This window comes from Nelusetta ayraudi, unplaced genomic scaffold, assembly GCF_046127955.1.
Source record: "Nelusetta ayraudi isolate G7.1 ecotype Tasmania unplaced genomic scaffold, CSIRO-AGI_Nayr_v1 ptg000003l, whole genome shotgun sequence".
In the NCBI taxonomy this organism is placed as follows: Eukaryota; Metazoa; Chordata; class Actinopteri; order Tetraodontiformes; family Monacanthidae; genus Nelusetta; species Nelusetta ayraudi.
In genome coordinates, this window is record NW_027466053.1 from 1,242,501 (window position 1) to 1,261,190 (window position 18,690).

An 18,690-nucleotide genomic window follows, 5' to 3' on the forward strand; every position below is an offset into this window, starting at 1 on the left:
GGGCAGACTGCCCCCGGAGGACAGAGCGGGTAAGGAGACACACCTCGAAGCACGTTACAGCCAGCTGAGACAGACCGTCCACGTACGGGCCCAGGACTTTGTGTTCCCGCACTTTGAGCGACTGTCGGCCCCTGCAGGGACACAAGAGGCAGCAGAGACCAGACCGAGGGATGAATGTGTGTATGTGGAATAAAAATGAAGAATCAAAGGAACATTTCATGCAACACATCTGATCAGCGTTTCTCTCTTATTTTTAAAGGGTTACTGCGTGAGGTCGAGTGCAATTGGAGGCTGAGGACAAAATACCATTCATATTCATAAAAAGGTCATCGTATTACATTCCGCACTGATTAAAAACTTCAGTCTTACAACTACTTGATTCTTTCAAGATGGAACTGTGCAAACTTTAATATGTGGGATATAGATAGGCAGAGCATCATTAACATCATCTAATACATATGATTTACTTATTTGTTCAATAATTATATTCAAGATATTCAAGCCTTCAACATATTGAAAAACATATATAATAATAATCATGCTCCACATAAACAGTTTCAATGACACATGTCTCATCCTGTGATATATAACATGTATATCATGTAATCCCATGCTATCTTCATAAACAGTCTCCTGATATATGTCAATTACGTTTGTGCATTACATATAAATTTATCTATTTAAATATATACATGTATATTACCCACATAACTATGTATAACCCATATAAACTACTCACGTGCTATATATTAACTATAGGCGTTATAGAACTATGCATTTCTGATGTGGTTACTGAACTCATAACAATAATAACAATAATAATCATGCATATTAACACATTCAAACCCATTTTGTCTTAAACTGTAAAGTTTCCTCTCTTCCTCTCTGATGATCAACCACCCACAGCGGCTAGAGATGCAGCCGCTAGTGGGGCTAGAGATGCAGCCGCTAGTGCGGCTCCGATGCTCTCTCTCTCTGACACAGCCACCGTTTAATCTCCGCCTTCCTCCCCGCCCCCCCGAAAAATCAAAGTGAGTCGGAGACGGAGGATGAAAAGAGCTGCGAGTCTCGTTACATAAGTGAGGGGGAAGTTGTCAATGAGATGATCTGCACACACACACACACACACACACACACACACACACACACACACACACACACACACAGAGGCCTCTGCTAGACATCTTCAGGCTGCTTTCATGAGCAGTTGCCCCCCCCCCTGCAGCTGCGTCAGAGAGGAGCATCACCGGCCACCACTCAGCAAGAAATAACTGGCTCCGGCTTCCCACTCGCAACCATTCTGTGGCCGTCCGGCGGCAGAAGCCACCAGACACAACACACTGGCGACGGCCTGACAGAAAGGGAGTTCCTGTGAACGCAGCAGCGTGGGAAATTTATAGTGTAGTTTGCGCAACCTGCTGCCGTTCTCATCCAACCCAGAGCGTAGACGTTACAAAAGCATTAGCTCACTAGTTTCACAAGTGCTTTATCTGGGGGGGAAAAGTACAAGGACACACACACACACACACACACACACACACACACACACACACACACACACACACACACACACACACACACACACACTCACCCTTTGGGATCGAGCAGGTCCCGGACCTTCTCGTTGTAGATCTCCATGTAGGAGACCTCCACCTTGAAGGTGTGGCCCTCGTTCTCCTGGCGGTGGACCCTCTCGAACAGGGAGCAGCAGAGCCGAGGGATTAAACCTGGCTGATCCCCGTTCCCCATCATGGAGAAGGACTTGCCCGACCCTGAACCAAGCACAATGTTTTGGTGCTTAAAATGAGACGGCTAAAGAGAATTTGTACTTATAGAATCCCAGCCAGGGGATGCAGTCAGGGATTCATGCTGATGCTGTTAGTTATAAACTGAGTGTGTAAAAAGTGAATTCGCTCTGAGTAATTACACAAAAGTCAGCGCACAACGAGTGCACTTCTTAAGGCCCCAACTGCTAATGCTACCTTAGCAGGTATAATGGGCAGCTAATGTCTCAACTTGTTATCCTTCCTGTTTCTTGACTGGACAGACTTACCAAATCTTGGTGTTCTGGGGTCATAAAAACAATCAATGTACCTAAAAGCTGTCAAGACATTCATGAAGTGTAACATAAATGTGATGAGATAATAACCGAAGCAACAGCAACTCATGGTCCTAGAACCTGAAGTAGCGGTTGGAATCACGATGGTGGACGGACAAATCGATATGACCCACTTTTCAAGCAAAAGTCATGTGATCGAGGAACAACCGTCTGCATGCAGTCTTCCATTCAAACTTTCCAGTAGGTGTGCCTCTTTATTAGTGCAATTTCCCTTCTCTGCCAGGAAGTCAAATAAAGGCGCTAGTCTGAGTCAGAGGGAAGGAAGGATATGAGGTCAGGTGATTCACCAATCAGAAACCTCTCTGGAGACGAGTCCTTCCAAGAAAAGGGTTAGGTGTTGTGAATTTCATCTGGGTTTTCATTTACCTGTTTGTCCATAGGCAAATATGCAGGCATTATATCCCTGGAATGCATTTTCAAGTATTCCCTCTCCAAGGCACTTGAACACCACCTCTTGACCTTTCAGACAAAAGAATGGGTCACCATGGGGATCATGGTAAACATTTTAAACATGCAGTTGCATAATCCCCTCTGTGGCCGCCTGGGCTGGCGACCTCCTGTCAAGTGAAGAAACCCAGAGGGACAGACGGACGGAGGGACGGAGCGACCAGCACCAGCGGCGGAAACAACAGGGACGCCCGATTCACGCCGGTGTAGTTACACAATCTGTCCGGCCTACAACATCTGTCCGGGGTCAGCAATGTCCAACGATTTCGATGACATGGCAAACTGTCATTGGCTAAGAGGTGTCTGCAAGGCTGCGAGATCTGTCACATATGGCAACTCTATTAGGACAAACTACATCGCAGTTGAATCAACGAATGAATGATAGATAAACTGATAGACAGATTGATAGATAGAATTATATTATAATCTAATCTATCTATAATTAGATAGATAGACATAATTATAGATATAATTAGATTAAAGAGTTGCCGTAAGACCCCGGACAGATCTCGTAGTTCGGACAGATTTTGTAGCTACACCGGCGTGCCGGTACCGCTGGTGTGGAAAAAGCATAGCTCCGCGTGGAGAAAATCTCTTGTGTTGCCTACTCGGCTGAAAGGAGACGTGTGTGTGTTTGTGTGTGTGTGTGTGTCAGGAGCTAAATCAAGCCGTGGTCCCTGGGGCCCTGCAGGCGGCTCTCCGTTGTAGCACAAAGGACGACGTGAGCGTCGCATTTCCATCACAAAATAGGAGCGAAATGACCAGGAACACGTCTAAATGTACCATAATTATGCAAATGGTGTATTCATCACACACATTAATGGCCAATAACGACCATCAAGTGCTTCATCGCGTACAAACCGCCATTATGGACGCATTCATTTGGAGACAAAAGACACAAGCGTCATCGGCTTCAGTTTTTGCATGATGGAAAAACAACTTTTCTTCCCAACAGGAAGTGACAACAACAGGGAACCGCATTCTTTTTCGGACTCACCAGCATATTTAGGAGTGTTGGACTCATCCATGGACCAGAAACAGTAATCGAAGGCAAACACCTGCAGACAGGGGGAGACGGTACAGGGATTACACACACACACACACACACACACACACACACACACACACACACACACACACACACACACACACACACACACACACACCTGCACAAGCATGCAAAGCGGGGCTGGTCCTGATATTTCTTAGCGCGCACTCCCCTCGTAGCCTTTATGAAAACATGTTTATTTATTATTGCAGAAGCCGCTTCCTGCACTAAAGCAGCAGGATCCGGCTCGTCCTGTGTGCATTATTAAGTCTAACCCGGCATTATAATGCAGGTTAAGGCTGCTCCGCCACTCTCTGCACAGACCCGCTGTTTTGCAGCGGCGCGTTTCGTCATAGTGGCTGCGGTTAAATGAATTCATAAATCAGGGTCAGCGCTCCCCAGAAGAAATTCCAGCACCCGCTGACCCTGGTCTCCCAGGAAACGGGGCCGTGCTGGTGGTGGTGGGTCCCGGTGGTTGGAGGCTGGCTGGATGGCTGGATGGATGGCTGGCTGCCTCTTGGCCTGAAAAGCACTGGGCCTTACAACACTGACTACAGCAGCGGCAGCAGCAGAGAAGCTTTGTGCCCCCCTTCGCCCTCAGACACCTGCACAAGCTCTGGATGGGCGACAGGCTCCAGACAGAGAGAAGCCTCTCTGAGCACTGGCCTCAGTCAACCCTCACAGATCTGCTTCTGTCGCTGCAGAACGACACTCTGCAGTTGATCATCCGTTCGTTCGTTTTATATTTACAAATCATTGAAAGTGCAAATACAGTTTACAACCAACTCACACTACCAGTCAAACGTTTGGAGACATACTTCAGATTGGATGGTTTTCTTTCATTTTCATGACTGCTGACACTGTAATTGTCACTCAAGGCATCAAAACTACGAATGAACACGTATGGAATATGTATTCAACAAAAAAGTGTGAAATAACTCAGACCAGTTCTATATTTTCGATGATCTAGAATAGCCACCCTTCATATAAAATATTTGCAACATAACAAATTGAGCTATTTAACATTTTTTTCTTCTGCCACATGAATCCACATGTCCTGGTCATATAGTTGATGTCTTCAGTGTGTGTCTATAGTGTAGAAAGTAGTCAAGATAAAGAAGAAACAGGTGTGTCCACACTGTTGCCTGGTGGTGTATGTTTGCTAACCCGGGACTCCAACTGAAGCTACCTGCAGCTTCTGAACCGCAGGCCCAGACAGCTTCCTCCATCCACTGCAGGGCCTCGCAACACTCAGTCCTCATAGTTTCTGTGCCATTGTCCGAGGCGGAGGTGGTTTTCTTATCTTGGTGTTTTTGGGTTGTTTGGCCGCTCGAAGGTTGCGGAGTCGGCGCGTCTGTATGTTACAACTCCTGCTACTTCTTCTCCTTCTGCTGCTGCTGCTGCTGCTGCCAAACCAAAGAGCAGCACCTCGCAGCAAATAGCCCAAATAATCCAAGTCCGCTCTCACCATAATAGAGACCATGGGCCAAAGGAACCACTGCCTGCACAGTCAGCACAGTGGGGGGTGGGGGTGTGAGATCACTGGGACCTTTGAGAGCAGGAACCCCCCCTCTCGGCGGCCCTGTCCGGCCCTGAGGGTGTGACTGCGCAGCAAATCACCCTCAATTGGACGAGTGCTAATAATTTGCCAGTGCAAATGATTGCGAAGACGGGAAGCACGCTGCCCCTCGTGTCATTTCTCAAGGGCGGGGCAGCGGGTGGGGGGAGGTTCGTGATTGGACCGCGACTCTTTCGAATGACTGAGCAGACGGCCACGTGCACGTCTAGCGGCGCTGGGTCTAACCCGGCTTCCCGGTGCCAAGCACAAAGCCCCGCCCGTCCGTCCGTCCGTCCGTCCGTCCGTCCCTGCTGCTTGTGTAAAACGTCTCTGAGCCAGTCAGCAGCATGTTGTCAAGGGGGGAAGTGGGGGTGCAGGCCAACAATGCAGCTTTGAATGCACGCACACACACACACACACACACACACACACACACACCCAGTGTCCCAGCCCCAGTGTCTGCGCTCATCCCTCTCTCATTGTGGAGCCTTTGTGGGTGTTCACGGGATCTTAGACCGCTGCTGACACATTCACACGGGCATCTCTCTGGCTCCCGCTGACCCAGCGACCAAACTGCCGGGCCCGCTCTCAATCACGCCATTACAAACACCAAGCTGCGCACTGACGGTGCTGTAAAGCGGCCGTGGGCAAATTACGGCCCAGGGGCCTTGTGTGGCCCGTTATTAACAGTCAGTCAGTCATAAAATAGCTGCATTTCCTCCATGTTTGCAGTGTTTTCAGAGTCATTTCACTAAAGAGCTAAACACCCTGGTGGGGCTTCAAAGACACTCATTTGGTTGCAACTTTGCTTTGGTTCATTTTAAATTGACATGAAAGCAACACGTTTTCTACATATCCAATGATAGACGTTTTATCCAAAGAGGTGGCTCAATAAAACACTCCATTCATCTGCTGCTGCTCCAGCCCCTCCGTCATTGGTTTTTCTCAGAAGAGTGGTTCATATTGCAGAAGTGACTGGTGTGCACGTACCTTGGGTTGCTTCCTGCAGAGCGGTTCAGGCGTGAGGAAGAAGGAGAGAAGAAATCAGACTGTTAGCATTGTTGCAAATGAACACGCAGTAAAAACACAGCTGGAACACTTGGGAGTGTGACGCCTTGAACAATAAAAGATGTGTCAATCAAACCATGACTTCATCTGAGGCTGGGACTCCACACAAAGCTGTCTACATTTGTTGTCATTTACTCAAAATTCCTGCCTCCACTTCTCAGCCACTTCCGCTCTTTGGCAGCTTCCCGGTGCTGCTGCTGCTGCTGCTGCTCATAATTGGGCCAGCGGAGCTGAGCGCGAGGAAGGGAAGAGATTTGGGATTCAATGTCCCACTGACTCTGTTGAGTAAATAGCTCTTATGCCTGTGGACTCAAGCGAGAGGCCAGGTCGGGGAAGCTGCACTCGGCAGTGGCAGCTGCCGGAAGAGAGGACAAAGGAGTGACATGTATGGAACTCGGTAACGTGGGATTATTTTCTTAACCGAAGGGGTGGAGGTTCTCAAAGGCAGAAAAAAAAAAAAAAAAACACTAACCAGCAACCCAAAGCAAATGTTAGAGCCGTTCTAATAAATGATGAGGATGACTGGTATGCCGCAGTAGAGGCAGATTCCTTCTGCTGGCATCCAGACAGAAGGGGAGGCATCACCTTCACAGTGTAACTGATACAGGACGAGGTCGCGCTACCGCAGGAAGCACTGCACCACACCATCGGCTGACTCATCAAGAGGGCATTGAGAAAAAAAAAAAGGAAAAACACAAACCTGTGTGACACTGACCAGAAAAATCTCTCAGCTGTCGAGAGTTTTTGGAGACGGCCGTCAAAAGAGAAAGAGTAAGAGGATGATGGATTCAGGAGCAGTGAAGCAGAGCGCAGACAGTGAGGTGTTCACCCAGAAGGGCCTCACTGGGGTGAACACACTCAATCTGACAAAACTGTGATTCAGTCTCAGTGAGACCCCGATCATTCGTTGTCATAGTTTAATAAGAGAAGCAGATTAATCCAAGAATTTCAATGTTCGCTTGTTTCGTTTTATTAAAAATAAAAATCTCTTGGATGAATATTAATGAGCATTAATGGCAGCCTACTTTCTGCTGATGGATGGTACAGAGTACATCAATCCACATTGATTGTTCATTACATACAAAAATGTTCAATTAATTGCGACTAATTTATTTCAATCGATAAACAATTTAGTCAAAAACAAAAAAGAAAAATGTATAATAAACATGTTCTCGTCATATATGGTCACAGTATTGAAATTGAAAGAAAGAAAAGAAAAGAAAGAGACTGATACGTTTATTTGTCTGAAAGGAAAAGAAATCAGTCAGTGTGGCTACAAAACGGAGATTATCACAGATGAAAGGGACTTGTGGGAAAGCAAAGACAACAGACAGGCGGCAGCTTTAGACAAGACATAGAACAGATGTACTGCGATGGAAAACAATGGCATAACACGCACAAGACCGGAACCGGTGCACACACACATACACACACACACACACACACTTTAAGTGTTGAGACAAAAGACATGCAGTTGTGGAATGTGTGCCGTCTGGACTCAGCAGAAGAGCCTCTAGCTGCTGCTGCTGCTGCTGCTGCTATGGTGGTTTTGGGTTCTGGCTCTTTGTCATCCACTGCCTGTGTGCACAGTTGCATTCTGGGTCGGCTGCACTTCTGAACAATGGGTGGAACTGTCTCCATCCTGCTATATTTAGGATTTCATGCAGATAGGACTTTCTCAAAAAGTCACAAAAGATATTCACGTTAGGCCAGTTCAGGCCCAAAGGGCTTTGTCTGCCACCTCCCCCTGCTGCTGCCGCTGTGCGCCGACTCCCACCACCGCAATAAGTTAAAGTACATCAGGCTCCACAACTCCCACTCCGCTGTAGACATAATCTCTTTAATCTCCACAGAAATTTGTGTCCGCCTTTGCGATTTCACGCTTTGCTTGTCCAAAACCATGCCAGCAACGGCCCCTTCCCACTGATTCACACAGTCTGGTTCTAGTGCACAGAAGAGTCATAAACAGTGTCAACAACAACAACAACAGCAGGTTGTTTGAATACAGTTTAATACTCTTCCATTCCTGCTGATGCCTGGAAACGTACTGCAGCAAAGGCCTCGTAATGACTTGGCTTCAAAACAGGCAAAGATAACCGACTGAGATTAACATTACTCACAGTTAATTAAAGCGCAATTACAACATTTCTTTTCACTTTAGAAGAAAAGCCTATATAAGAGCGCTTGCCGGGCTCAGGAGTTGTGAGTTTGAGGTGCTCTTTGGATGGGATAAAGACCAAGAAGCAAAACAGGAGAAACTCCAAGGCACTCTCATTGAAAAGTTAAAAAGCCATTATTGTAGCGGCTCGGTTACATTCAAAACCATTAAAAACCCTGGCGTGTTCCGGCAATCAAGCCCATCTGACTGGTGGACCTTCTGCTTAAAACCTCCTCTTCTCTGTAAGAACTGTCTGACTCTCTGAGGAAGGCTCACAGAGTCAAAGGCTTGAATGTAACCAAGCCGCCTCAATGAGGCTTCTTAACCTCAATGAGTGCCTTTGGACTTTCTCCTGGTTTGCTCCTTCATTTACTCTCATTTCTTAAAATCTTAAAATCTTTCATATCCAGCGGCAGCAGCCTCGCTCTCAGCGCTGCTCCACAAGATTTGGCGTCTGTACTGTAGATACCGCCTGCAGACTGTTTGCCTAATGATCAGCATGCATGTCAAGGCTCGGGCCCCCGGGGTCTTATTCGTGGCTGGATGTGGTCGACCGAGTGCATGACACAAATATGCGGTGCAGAATGCCAGAAGACAGGGGGCTTCCTCGGCTCTCAGAGGCAGATGAAGGTGGACGGCGGCACCACGACCGACCCAGCGGCGCTTCTGTGAGCATCAACGTGTGCGTCATCGTGCGCGGCACGCTTGGTTAGCACGCCTCTGGCCAACTCCACGCAGAAGGAGAAGAAGCGGCCAGGAATGAATTCAACTCGGGCGGCGGAGGGTGGACTAACCCCTCACACTGCTGCTCCTTGACTCTGTTTTCAAACCCTTTCTGTCAGAGGTGTCAAAAGTACTCTCATTCTGTACTTCAGTACAAGTACGGATGCTTGTGTAAAAAAAAAAATACTCTGGTCAAAGTAAAAGTACTGTTTCAACTCCTTTACTCAACTATAAATAATAAAGAACAGGTTCTGAAATGTACATTTTGAATAGTTTGATTGATTGTTCATTCATGGAAAAACACATTTTCCATAATTTTGCTAAAAATGAAATTTTGTGAGAGAACAATCTGGATTGAACTGACCAGAAGTCTCGCATGAACATCTGGATTATTTTAACAGCTTTGGTGCTCACTACTATACTGTACTATACAACCAAACTGGTATCACTGATATAGTTATAGATGTTATTTTCTACATTTTTATTTTTCTGTTCTTAGAAAACGTACTGAACCCAAGGCCGAGGTACTGCAAAATACTCTTCCTCTAAAATATCATATATTTTTATATTGATTTGAACAACAACAATAGCTCCACTTCAAGCAATAACAACTATAATCACTAAAAAGTGAATTAGCTTGACAGAATTTGTATCTTTTAAACACTTGTACACAACAAAGTGACCAGTGTGCTTTTCCAACCCAAGACATACAAAGTGAGGATTTTTGTGTACAAATGTAAGCAGCAAAAGTAAAAAGTTGTCAAAAAAAGAAATACTTCAGAAAATTACAGATACCAGAAAAATCTGCTAAAGCACAGTAACAATATATTTCTACTTTTCCACCTCGGCTTATTCTTATCACTATGGATGGGGGCAGCAGCTCCTATGAGACGAGTCACATTGACTCACATCACCAGTGAGGCGGGGAGGGCGCGAGCACGGTTCCCTGCCTCGCAGCCAGGGAGCAGCATATGCTGGTTCCCGGGAGGAAGTTATGACAAGTGGGAGAGCGCCACTGGAATCCCCCCTGTGGTGATGGAGCTGGATTAAGGCCACTGGGTTATTATGCCACCAAAAAAAAAAAGAGCACTCTTCTCGTCCAGCGGGCAAGACAACAGATTAATCTACTATTAATCATCCGCCCACTGGAGCAGATCTCTGCTCTTCAAAAAATGACATGCATGCCCACTACAGCTGGGCTTCCACCTCATATTCTGATGCCCATTTGTAAGATGAAAAAAAAAAAACAATGTTATCTCGTTCTGTAACAGGATTTAAGGTGAGTTGGGTCCCTTGGCCAGCAATGGGAATCCGTTTGCATCGCAACATTAATATAATGCTCCATCTTTTTGCACTATGCAGCTGCTGCTGCAAATTTCCCCACTGTGGGATCAATAAAGGTCTTCTATCCTATTCTATTCCAACATGAACTACTGAGGCAGAGCTGGAAGAAGTAGCGGTCGGCTAATATTTGATGTAGTCAACGAAAGAAACATGCTAATATTAAGATTCCTTAATTTGTAAAAAAATACAAAAAAAGAAAGACATTCAGCAACTGTCACCTCACAGCAAAAGGTTGCAGGTTCAATTCCTGTGCTCAGAGCCTTTTCATGAGGAGCTCGCGTGATCTTCCCGTTTCTAGCCACGTAGCCGTCCATATAACAGCAGCACTGGACAAACAGAGATTGAACCTACTGTCGAACCAACGGGGGCATTTCATACACAGCCACGGACTGGACTGCTGCTTATTGGTTTTACATTTGTGTTTTAATTATGTCTCACTAATTTTGCATCTTATTCTTGTTTAATAATCGCGCATTTGTGGCAATTGTGTGTTTGAACTATGTTTTTACTGGTATTGCTTTTATTCTGTTTTACTCTGGAAAGCACCTTGTGCACCATTTGGCTGTTGTAAGGTGCTATACAAATAAAATCTGATTGATAGATTGATTGATTGATTGATTGTTACGTATGTATGCCGATTAGGTAAAATAAGGGAAAAAATGAATGGGCCGCATGAGTCGCATGAGAAGCGTTTTTGCCTTCTTCCTGGTTGCATCTCAACTAGGCCAAAACAATGCATGGGAGCGCCACAGTGGGCGTAGGCGTGACTTCTCAGACCTCATCAACAGGAAAGGCCTCAGCGCCACCCATCTAGATTCCACACAGGCTTGCAGCTCCACTTTCCAGCGACGACTCGTCGGATTCAGCGGCTTTGCAAGACTTTTCCGACCATTATAATCCCACTGCTCAAATTGGAAATGTCAGTCAGACAGAGGAGGTTCGCCCCCCCCCCCCCCATTGGGATGACATTCTCAACGTTGGACTGCCGCACACACTCATAAACACACACACACGCGCACACACACAGAGCATTTTGACAGCCCCCACCCAAAGCTTCAAATTCCTCCACTTAATGCGAGGCAGGAACTCTTCCTCCCCCACCCTCTTCACCTCCGTTTAACCACGCTGCAGAGTCTTTTCCCTGCTAGCTGCAGCCACATTTAAAATAATGACAATTTTACAAGCAGCAGCCGAGTCGACGTTAACATTTTGTGCTCTGCCACAGTGTGGGATCGCGGCACAAGCAGCTCGCCGCTTGGGAAGCGAGTAGGCCAGAGAAGGAGGTCGCCACCGGCAAAACAGCCAAGAGAAGTTCAAGCTTCAGGAGGAGAGGGCGTTCTGAGCACATCTGACCAATACATCACTCGTGTCCGGACGAGCTTGCAGGTTATTGCAGGTTATATATCACATTTTTGAGCCGCCACATCGAGCTGAAGCGGGGCGACTGCGAGGTTCGTAGGCGCAACGCTGAGGGAGGTCGGCTCAGTGATGGAAGAAACAGACCTGCAGGAAGCGGCGGGCCTCACAAACAATATCTGGAATTTCTTCAGAGCCATTACGTAAGGCACCTACCTAATAATAATGACAATGATAATAGGAGGAACTCGTTTGTGTTCAAAGTGAAAGTCGTGGAAAGTTCAAATCCTCTGCTAGAAAGGATGCGTAAGAAAGTCAAGCAGAAATGTGCATGAAGTGGCTTTAAAATGTGATGAGACAAGTGCTACTTTTCACCGGCTCAATACAACCCATATTTTGAATGCCAATGTCCCAGAGGCTAAGATTAGCTCTCCATGAGAATAAAGGTCAAAGGGTGATTCCACTCACTGGCTCATGGCTGGAACTGTGCAGGGTCTCTGTCCTTCTGTCCGTCGTCAGGGCAACAAGTGGTAAACAGTGAATGGAGGCAACCTGCCGGCCTGGTGAGGCCCAATCGCCACCGCCAGATTCTGAGACCAGATTCTCACCACCGACATAATGAATGAGTGCGTCACCCGCAGCAGCAGCAGCAGCAGCAGCGCTCATGATGCTAACACTTATGACTTGTGTGTGTGTGCGGAGTTTCCATAACAAATGTTAACAACACTGACTATTAAGCACGCAGCAGCTAATTTAATTCTCTCCGGCATTTCTGACCCCGCTGCGACAGGCTGAGTCGGCAGGCTGCGGCCTAAATGAGAGAGTGCGTGAGTCTGTGAGCGTGTGTTGCAAACGCACAGACACACAAAAACAAATCCACTTTCCAAAATGAAAAATAAATACAGCTCGGTTTCAAAGGGGACAAACCGTAAACAAGGCAGAAAAAGCCGTCTTGAGCTTAGCAACACTGCGATGCGTTCACAACCTGCATCCTGCCTGCTTCATAAACATCTGTTACGAGTATTCATGTAGTCAACAAGGAAGCTGGAAAAAGTGTAAAACACATCCTACAGGTCACGAACCAGGCCGAACATGTCACACAGATTGGCAACATTACTGACTGTCTGTGTTTTAGCAAACAAAAAGCCATTTCCTTAAGCTTTCCTTAATGCTGCCTCCCAGTCTCTCAATGTGATGGCAATAAAAGGTCATTACCACGTGACCTAAACATTTTTTTTATGTGAACAAGCCCGCTTCCAAACTTCAAAAGGGCCTCATCAGAAAGCATTATGCAAGACGGAAAACCAAAATCATTAAGCAAGACATGAGAGAGAGTTGATTTTCACATATGCTGCTCCCCAGAATGAGAGGCCACATCTGAAATTAATGAGGGCCAGGCTTGACAAAGCGGGAAGGATGCCGTCTTTGGCAAGTCTGGATGAAGATGTAAACAACGTCCCGCCCATTACACAAACAGGGAACGGCCACAGAGGGAGTCAAATTATTATTTTCACTATCAGCGGCTGACTCGCTTTCTCACAGCAGGACTCTTGCACAAGGCTTTCCCTCAACAACAAAAAAAAGAAATAAAAAAACAGGGTTGGACTGACGTTGGGGAATAGCGCATTGTCTGGCTAAACTGTTGAAGATTGACTGTCTGGGTGAAAACCAGGGAGGACAGAAAACAAAGGAACATTCCAGAAGCCATGAAGCCATTTGACCAAGTAGCACTGTCATCCAGTTACTGTGCATACAGCACACACACACTATACAACGTTCTGCACTGCAGATAAATACTGAAGACATAAAATATATGAGCAAGATATATGGAATTATGCAGCAAAGAAAAACACAACGTGGCTATTTATAAGATATATATAAGAATTTAAATATAAAACATGTTTGAGTTATTTTACACTTTATTGTTTCCTACATAATTCCATGTGTGTTCATATGTAGTTTTGATGCCTTCAGTGAGAAACTGCAATGTCAGCAGTCATGACATTGAAAGAAAGGACATTCAATTCATAGCGTGAGTCCAAACTTTTGACTGCTAGTGTACATGCAGTTGCTGTTTTGGAAATAATGATGACTTGGGGTCACCAATGATTAGGAAGAAAGTATAGCAACCTCAAATATCTCAGTGACAACAGGAAGAATGTCACCTAAACACCTACTTGTGCATCACAATGGTTGACAGTCGGCCATAGCGGCTCAATGCAAACATTCAGGAATTCCACAGTGAGTGGATTGTTTTTTTTGGAGGTTGGCCTGGAATAAATGTAGTGGAACCAAAGGAATTGGGATTGTTGTTTGACAAATGCAATGTTGCACACTTAAAGAAGTTTTAAGGTTCAATCGACTTTAAAGTTAGCGCGTCAACGTGAGACTACAACTTCAGCTAGCTTACATTAGCAGGGCGAGAAACAGCTAATGCAGTTATCTCATTATTTTTTTACAACTGAGAAGCCAAATAATGACACAATTCTTTCCATCCACTTACTGAATCAAAAGTAAGATGGAAAATGCCAACTTGTGACGCTTCTGAGCTAGCTGAGCTTAGCCGCTAATTCTCAGACACAGCAACTGACTCAGATCCCACCCATGCCTTTTCTCATGCTCAAGTTCTATTAAAAAAGTATTATTCTGAATGTGAGGAACAGCAGACGAGGGATTAGAAAGAAATATATTTGTGTTTCTATTTGTGGCGGTGTTGAGCAAGTTGTGTGTCAAGTGGTCCCTCTACTGCCATAAACTAGCAGAAAAAGAAGAGAGAAAAGTCAAAGAAGAAAGTCAGCGAGGAAAGCTTGTTGTAATGAACACATGGTGATTTTTTTCTAAGAGTGGGTGTCGGGCAGTACATCTCACTTCGAACCACGATTACAATTTTTATGAGGGTTTTAAAATATCTCAGCCATGCTGAGTAAAAGTAGACTGGCTGGCTGATCTCCCCATAGAGTTAGAACTTAAAAAATGCTTCTTTCCTAAAAGATTATTCACAGAAAACAAAGTACAGTCCAACCACTGCACCTCCTGTGGGCAACATTTGAAACAGAGTTCCTCTTCACACAGACGTTCAGATTACGGTATCCAAGTGGGCGAGATAACTCGGCCGGGTGGAGATAAAACAAGCAGAGCACTTGAAGCCATTGAAGGTAAGGAAGAGATTACAGGGGAAATTACAAGGCTGGTTTGAGGAGCTTATCAGCAACGACTTCCACCAGTCATCTTGTAGCGCCGGCTGCTAGCAACAGCACAAGACAACTTGCAATTAGTTCCCATGGAAATGTTGATCAGTGTACTTTGTCCCTTTTTTTTTTTTTTTAAATGAAGAATTTGAAATTTGAAACGATTATTTAGTCTTACCCTGTGTAGTTTTAATCAGTTGTTTATTGTATCTGTTTCTAGAGTGTCAGAAAGGCACTTATAAATAAAATGTATTATTACTGTATATTATCATTTCAATGAAACACAGCAGGTGGGTTGTAACATTAAGGCAGCTTCTGCACTACTGCGTCCAATCGCAGGCCGTTGCCAGACATGCCGGGGCACGATGGATGTAACACGGCTCCATTGTGTGCGAGTCAAAGAGGCATTTTTCTTGTCATGGTGCACCGGCGCTCAGACAGCTGCCTCAGGTATTCCACTCCCACGGTCATTGTCTCCTCGGAGCCCAGGGGAGCTGCAGACGGGCGCGTGAAAGCCAACCCACTTTCCCCACATTCCACCTTTCAGACATGCCATTGGTGCCAACTCGGCAGGCGGAGATGAAAGCTGAAACTTGGGGGGGGGGGGGTGAACTCAAGCCGTCGCCCCCTCCGCCCACCTCTGAGTCACCATCCACACTTTCTCTGGTTCATTTCTCGGGGAGAACCGGGAGAGAGGCGGGATCGGTCACGAGTCTTCCCGTAATCCTCGGTGGAGAGCGAAGGCTTTAGCCTTCAAAAAGAACAGTGCCTATGTTACTTGAAACTCCTCAGGTGACTCCTCAGGTGCCGTGTGGTCCGACGATTAGCCTGCAGACTGGAAAATGGTCTGCCGCAATCCCACCATCAAGAGGCCTCGACTCGTGTCAGTCAGGTCGGACTGCAGCTACACTTGGAAGCTTTTTGTGTTCCGAGCAAAACTTTGGGGAGCAAAAAGAATTTGACGCTGCATCCAAACAGTTGTTACGTAATCTTTCCATGATCCAACCTTCTCCTCCTTAAAAAGGGCAGGAAAGGAAAAGAAAACTTTTGAATATTTCAATTTACTTGGCGTGTGTCATCTCATGCGCAAATGTTTAGTGTGCTCTTTCTGAGGCTCCCATGAGAGAAAAAGAACTTCCCATGATCTCGGCCCCCTGCAGCCATATTTGTCCCGTTGAAAGCCGGTGAATGTGACACGCCGCCGGCACACAGGAACAGGTGTCTCCAGAACGCGGCAGAAGCTTTTTTTTTACTGATCAGAGGATCCTCTTTTACAGCTTCAGCGGCGGCAGCAGCAGCAGCAGCAGCAGCAGCAGCAGCAGCAGCAGCAGGCCAGGGGAAAATTATACGGTTTGAGAAAACCATGGCAGCCTAAGCACAGAAATCCAAAACACACACACACACACACACACACACCAAGCAGCAGCAGCAGCAGAAATGATAACTAATTACAGGTCTGGAGGACACAATGGAGAAGAGCTGTGACAATCAGTCATAAATGAATCGCTGCTGATGAAGGCCGCTTCGTCTCCACTGACTTTGTCCCGCAGGACCTGCTGAAGCTTCCTGAGGAGGCAGCACAGCGTGTTTACATCATGCCTCCTCGCCCATACGTTCAACTCGTTCGCACTAAAACATCACTTGAGTCCTCCTCCCTTAGCGTTCTTCCTCCACTGCTCAAGCTTTAAAGGAGCCATCTGCTTATTTGCTACACGATAAAAGAGTAAAACAGTGTCCTGACCTCATTTCTCCAGTCATTTTCTGGAATCAACCCTCCGAAAACCCACATGTGCACAACTGCGAGTGAGACAAAAGCTCCTCAATTTCTGAGTTTGAAACAGATTTTGGAGCACCGGCCTCGTCAAATCAGTGCTAGTGCTGGACGGGAGTCGGTACTTTCATCCGAGGCCTGGAAACATTCTGGGAATGCAAAATATTTCTTGCCTTTACTGGGCGACATGGCAACAGGTAACAAACCCAAAACGCAGCCTCGGACCCGGGCGGTGGTTCCTGAACTGCCCTGATTTCTGCTTATCTGCCTCGTTCCTCATGCGTCAGCGCTAAAAGCCGCAGTTGTGCCATTCCGCACGTCGCTGCGGAACGCTGGCACTCATAATTGCCCCTAAACAGCAGTTAATGTGAGGAGCAGAGCTGCCGCTGGAGCCAGCACATTAGACTTGAATGCTGACTGATGAAACAGTGTGAAAGCAGCAGACTGAGGCCTTTCTACTGCCTGACTTCTCTTGACCCTCAACCTTTTTTTTTTCTCCTCTTCATCTCCGACTGTTGCTGATGATAATTTTACTAAAAAACCTCCTGAGTTTCCTGCCTTCATCAACGCCCACTTTGGATCTATTTTCCACTTGTGGGCCAACCCAGAGTGAGCGTTAAATCAAGTGTGACACACATAAAAGAGCAGACGAGCCAACCGAGGAAAAACCGCGGCCACTCGGGCGGCCTAATAAAAGCAACCGTGGCTGTTTGCAAACAGACGGGTTATTTCAGCGACTTTCCCGAGCTCGCAGACACCGACCGGCCCGAATGTCGTGCAGCAGCCAAGTTCAGCCGAGACCCACGTGAGAACCTCGAGCCCGCAGCCTGTAAGCAGCTGTCTGTGTTGCAGGTAAGGTAAAATAAAAAATAAAATAAAAAAACAATGCGTGCAAGACACCGGTTTCCCCGCAGTGTGAGGTGAAACGACCAGCCTTGATGGCCAGAAAAGGGAAATTAGTTGTGACTCTGCAGATTAACAGCGATACCCCCAGGCTCCACATTAATCTCCTCTGTTTAACTGGCATCTTTTATGAGCAAGACAGGCTCAACCAGCTCTGAGGGTACACCAAAACACACACACACACACACACACACACACACACACACATCTGTCCTGTGTGCTCCCCCTTCTTCCCGAGGTGGCTCACTTTTGGAAAAGTTCACACAAATTACATAAGGCAATATCGTGTTGCGAGCAGGTGGGTAGCAGACAGACACAGGAGGCAGTGGTGCAGCAGCAGCAGCAGCAGCAGAAGAGGGGTTGCACACTCTGGTGCACAGCTCTACCAGGCACCAGAGGTGTAAACACAACAAAAAGTGTCTGAAAGCATGAAGTTCAATAAAAGGGTGTCGTGCAGGTTCAGGACTGATGGTTCGGTCCTGAGATCACGCCTGATCCATGTGAAGCAGGGACCCCCACTGTACGGGACTCCCAGTGTACAGGACGGTGACTGAATATCTTCTGGATGTTCTTGTGTTACAACCAGGCTGGGATAAATTACAGCCCCGGCTGCACTTGGAAAACATTTCCCTAACACCCCCACAACATGGTGCAAATCATTAGATTCGAGGAGGTAACACACAAGTTACAGCAGCGGAGGCAGCAGAGGTTTGCAGCTCTGCTAAAAACAAAGCAAACAAACAAAAACCCAGAGCGGCTTCAGGTTCTTTATGCACATCCACAGTGTTGACAGTGTCGTGACTGTGTTTACCTGTTCTCTCCCTTGGCATTGGAAGGCGGCGGGTGCAGGACTGTTTGGTTGTCCTCCATGTCCACAACACATTTTGTGTTGAGCTCGATTTCTGCACAGGAGAGACAAGAAGTTTGGAGTTTTGGGGGGAGAAAGTGCAGCCTCTGGAAAGGTGTGCGGAGGATGAAAAAAAAAAAAAAAAAAAAAAAAGCGAAGC

The 18,690-nt window shown here is 46.5% G+C and overlaps 1 protein-coding gene across 5 annotated transcripts in view; it reads right to left on the reverse strand.

The window, feature by feature from the left end:
* Positions 1-18,690, reverse strand: part of kif13a (kinesin family member 13A) — a 44,065-nt gene that overhangs the window by 24,516 nt on the left and 859 nt on the right. For all 5 annotated transcript variants that reach the window (XM_076027752.1, XM_076027785.1, XM_076027777.1 and 2 more), the window contains exons 2-7: positions 18,495-18,585; positions 6,163-6,175; positions 3,564-3,624; positions 2,486-2,578; positions 1,592-1,772; positions 44-131 (exon numbers count right to left, since the gene is read on the reverse strand). In XM_076027752.1, the coding sequence (XP_075883867.1) occupies positions 44-131; positions 1,592-1,772; positions 2,486-2,578; positions 3,564-3,624; positions 6,163-6,175; positions 18,495-18,585 (527 nt within the window). The remainder of the gene's footprint in view (positions 1-43; positions 132-1,591; positions 1,773-2,485; positions 2,579-3,563; positions 3,625-6,162; positions 6,176-18,494; positions 18,586-18,690) is intronic.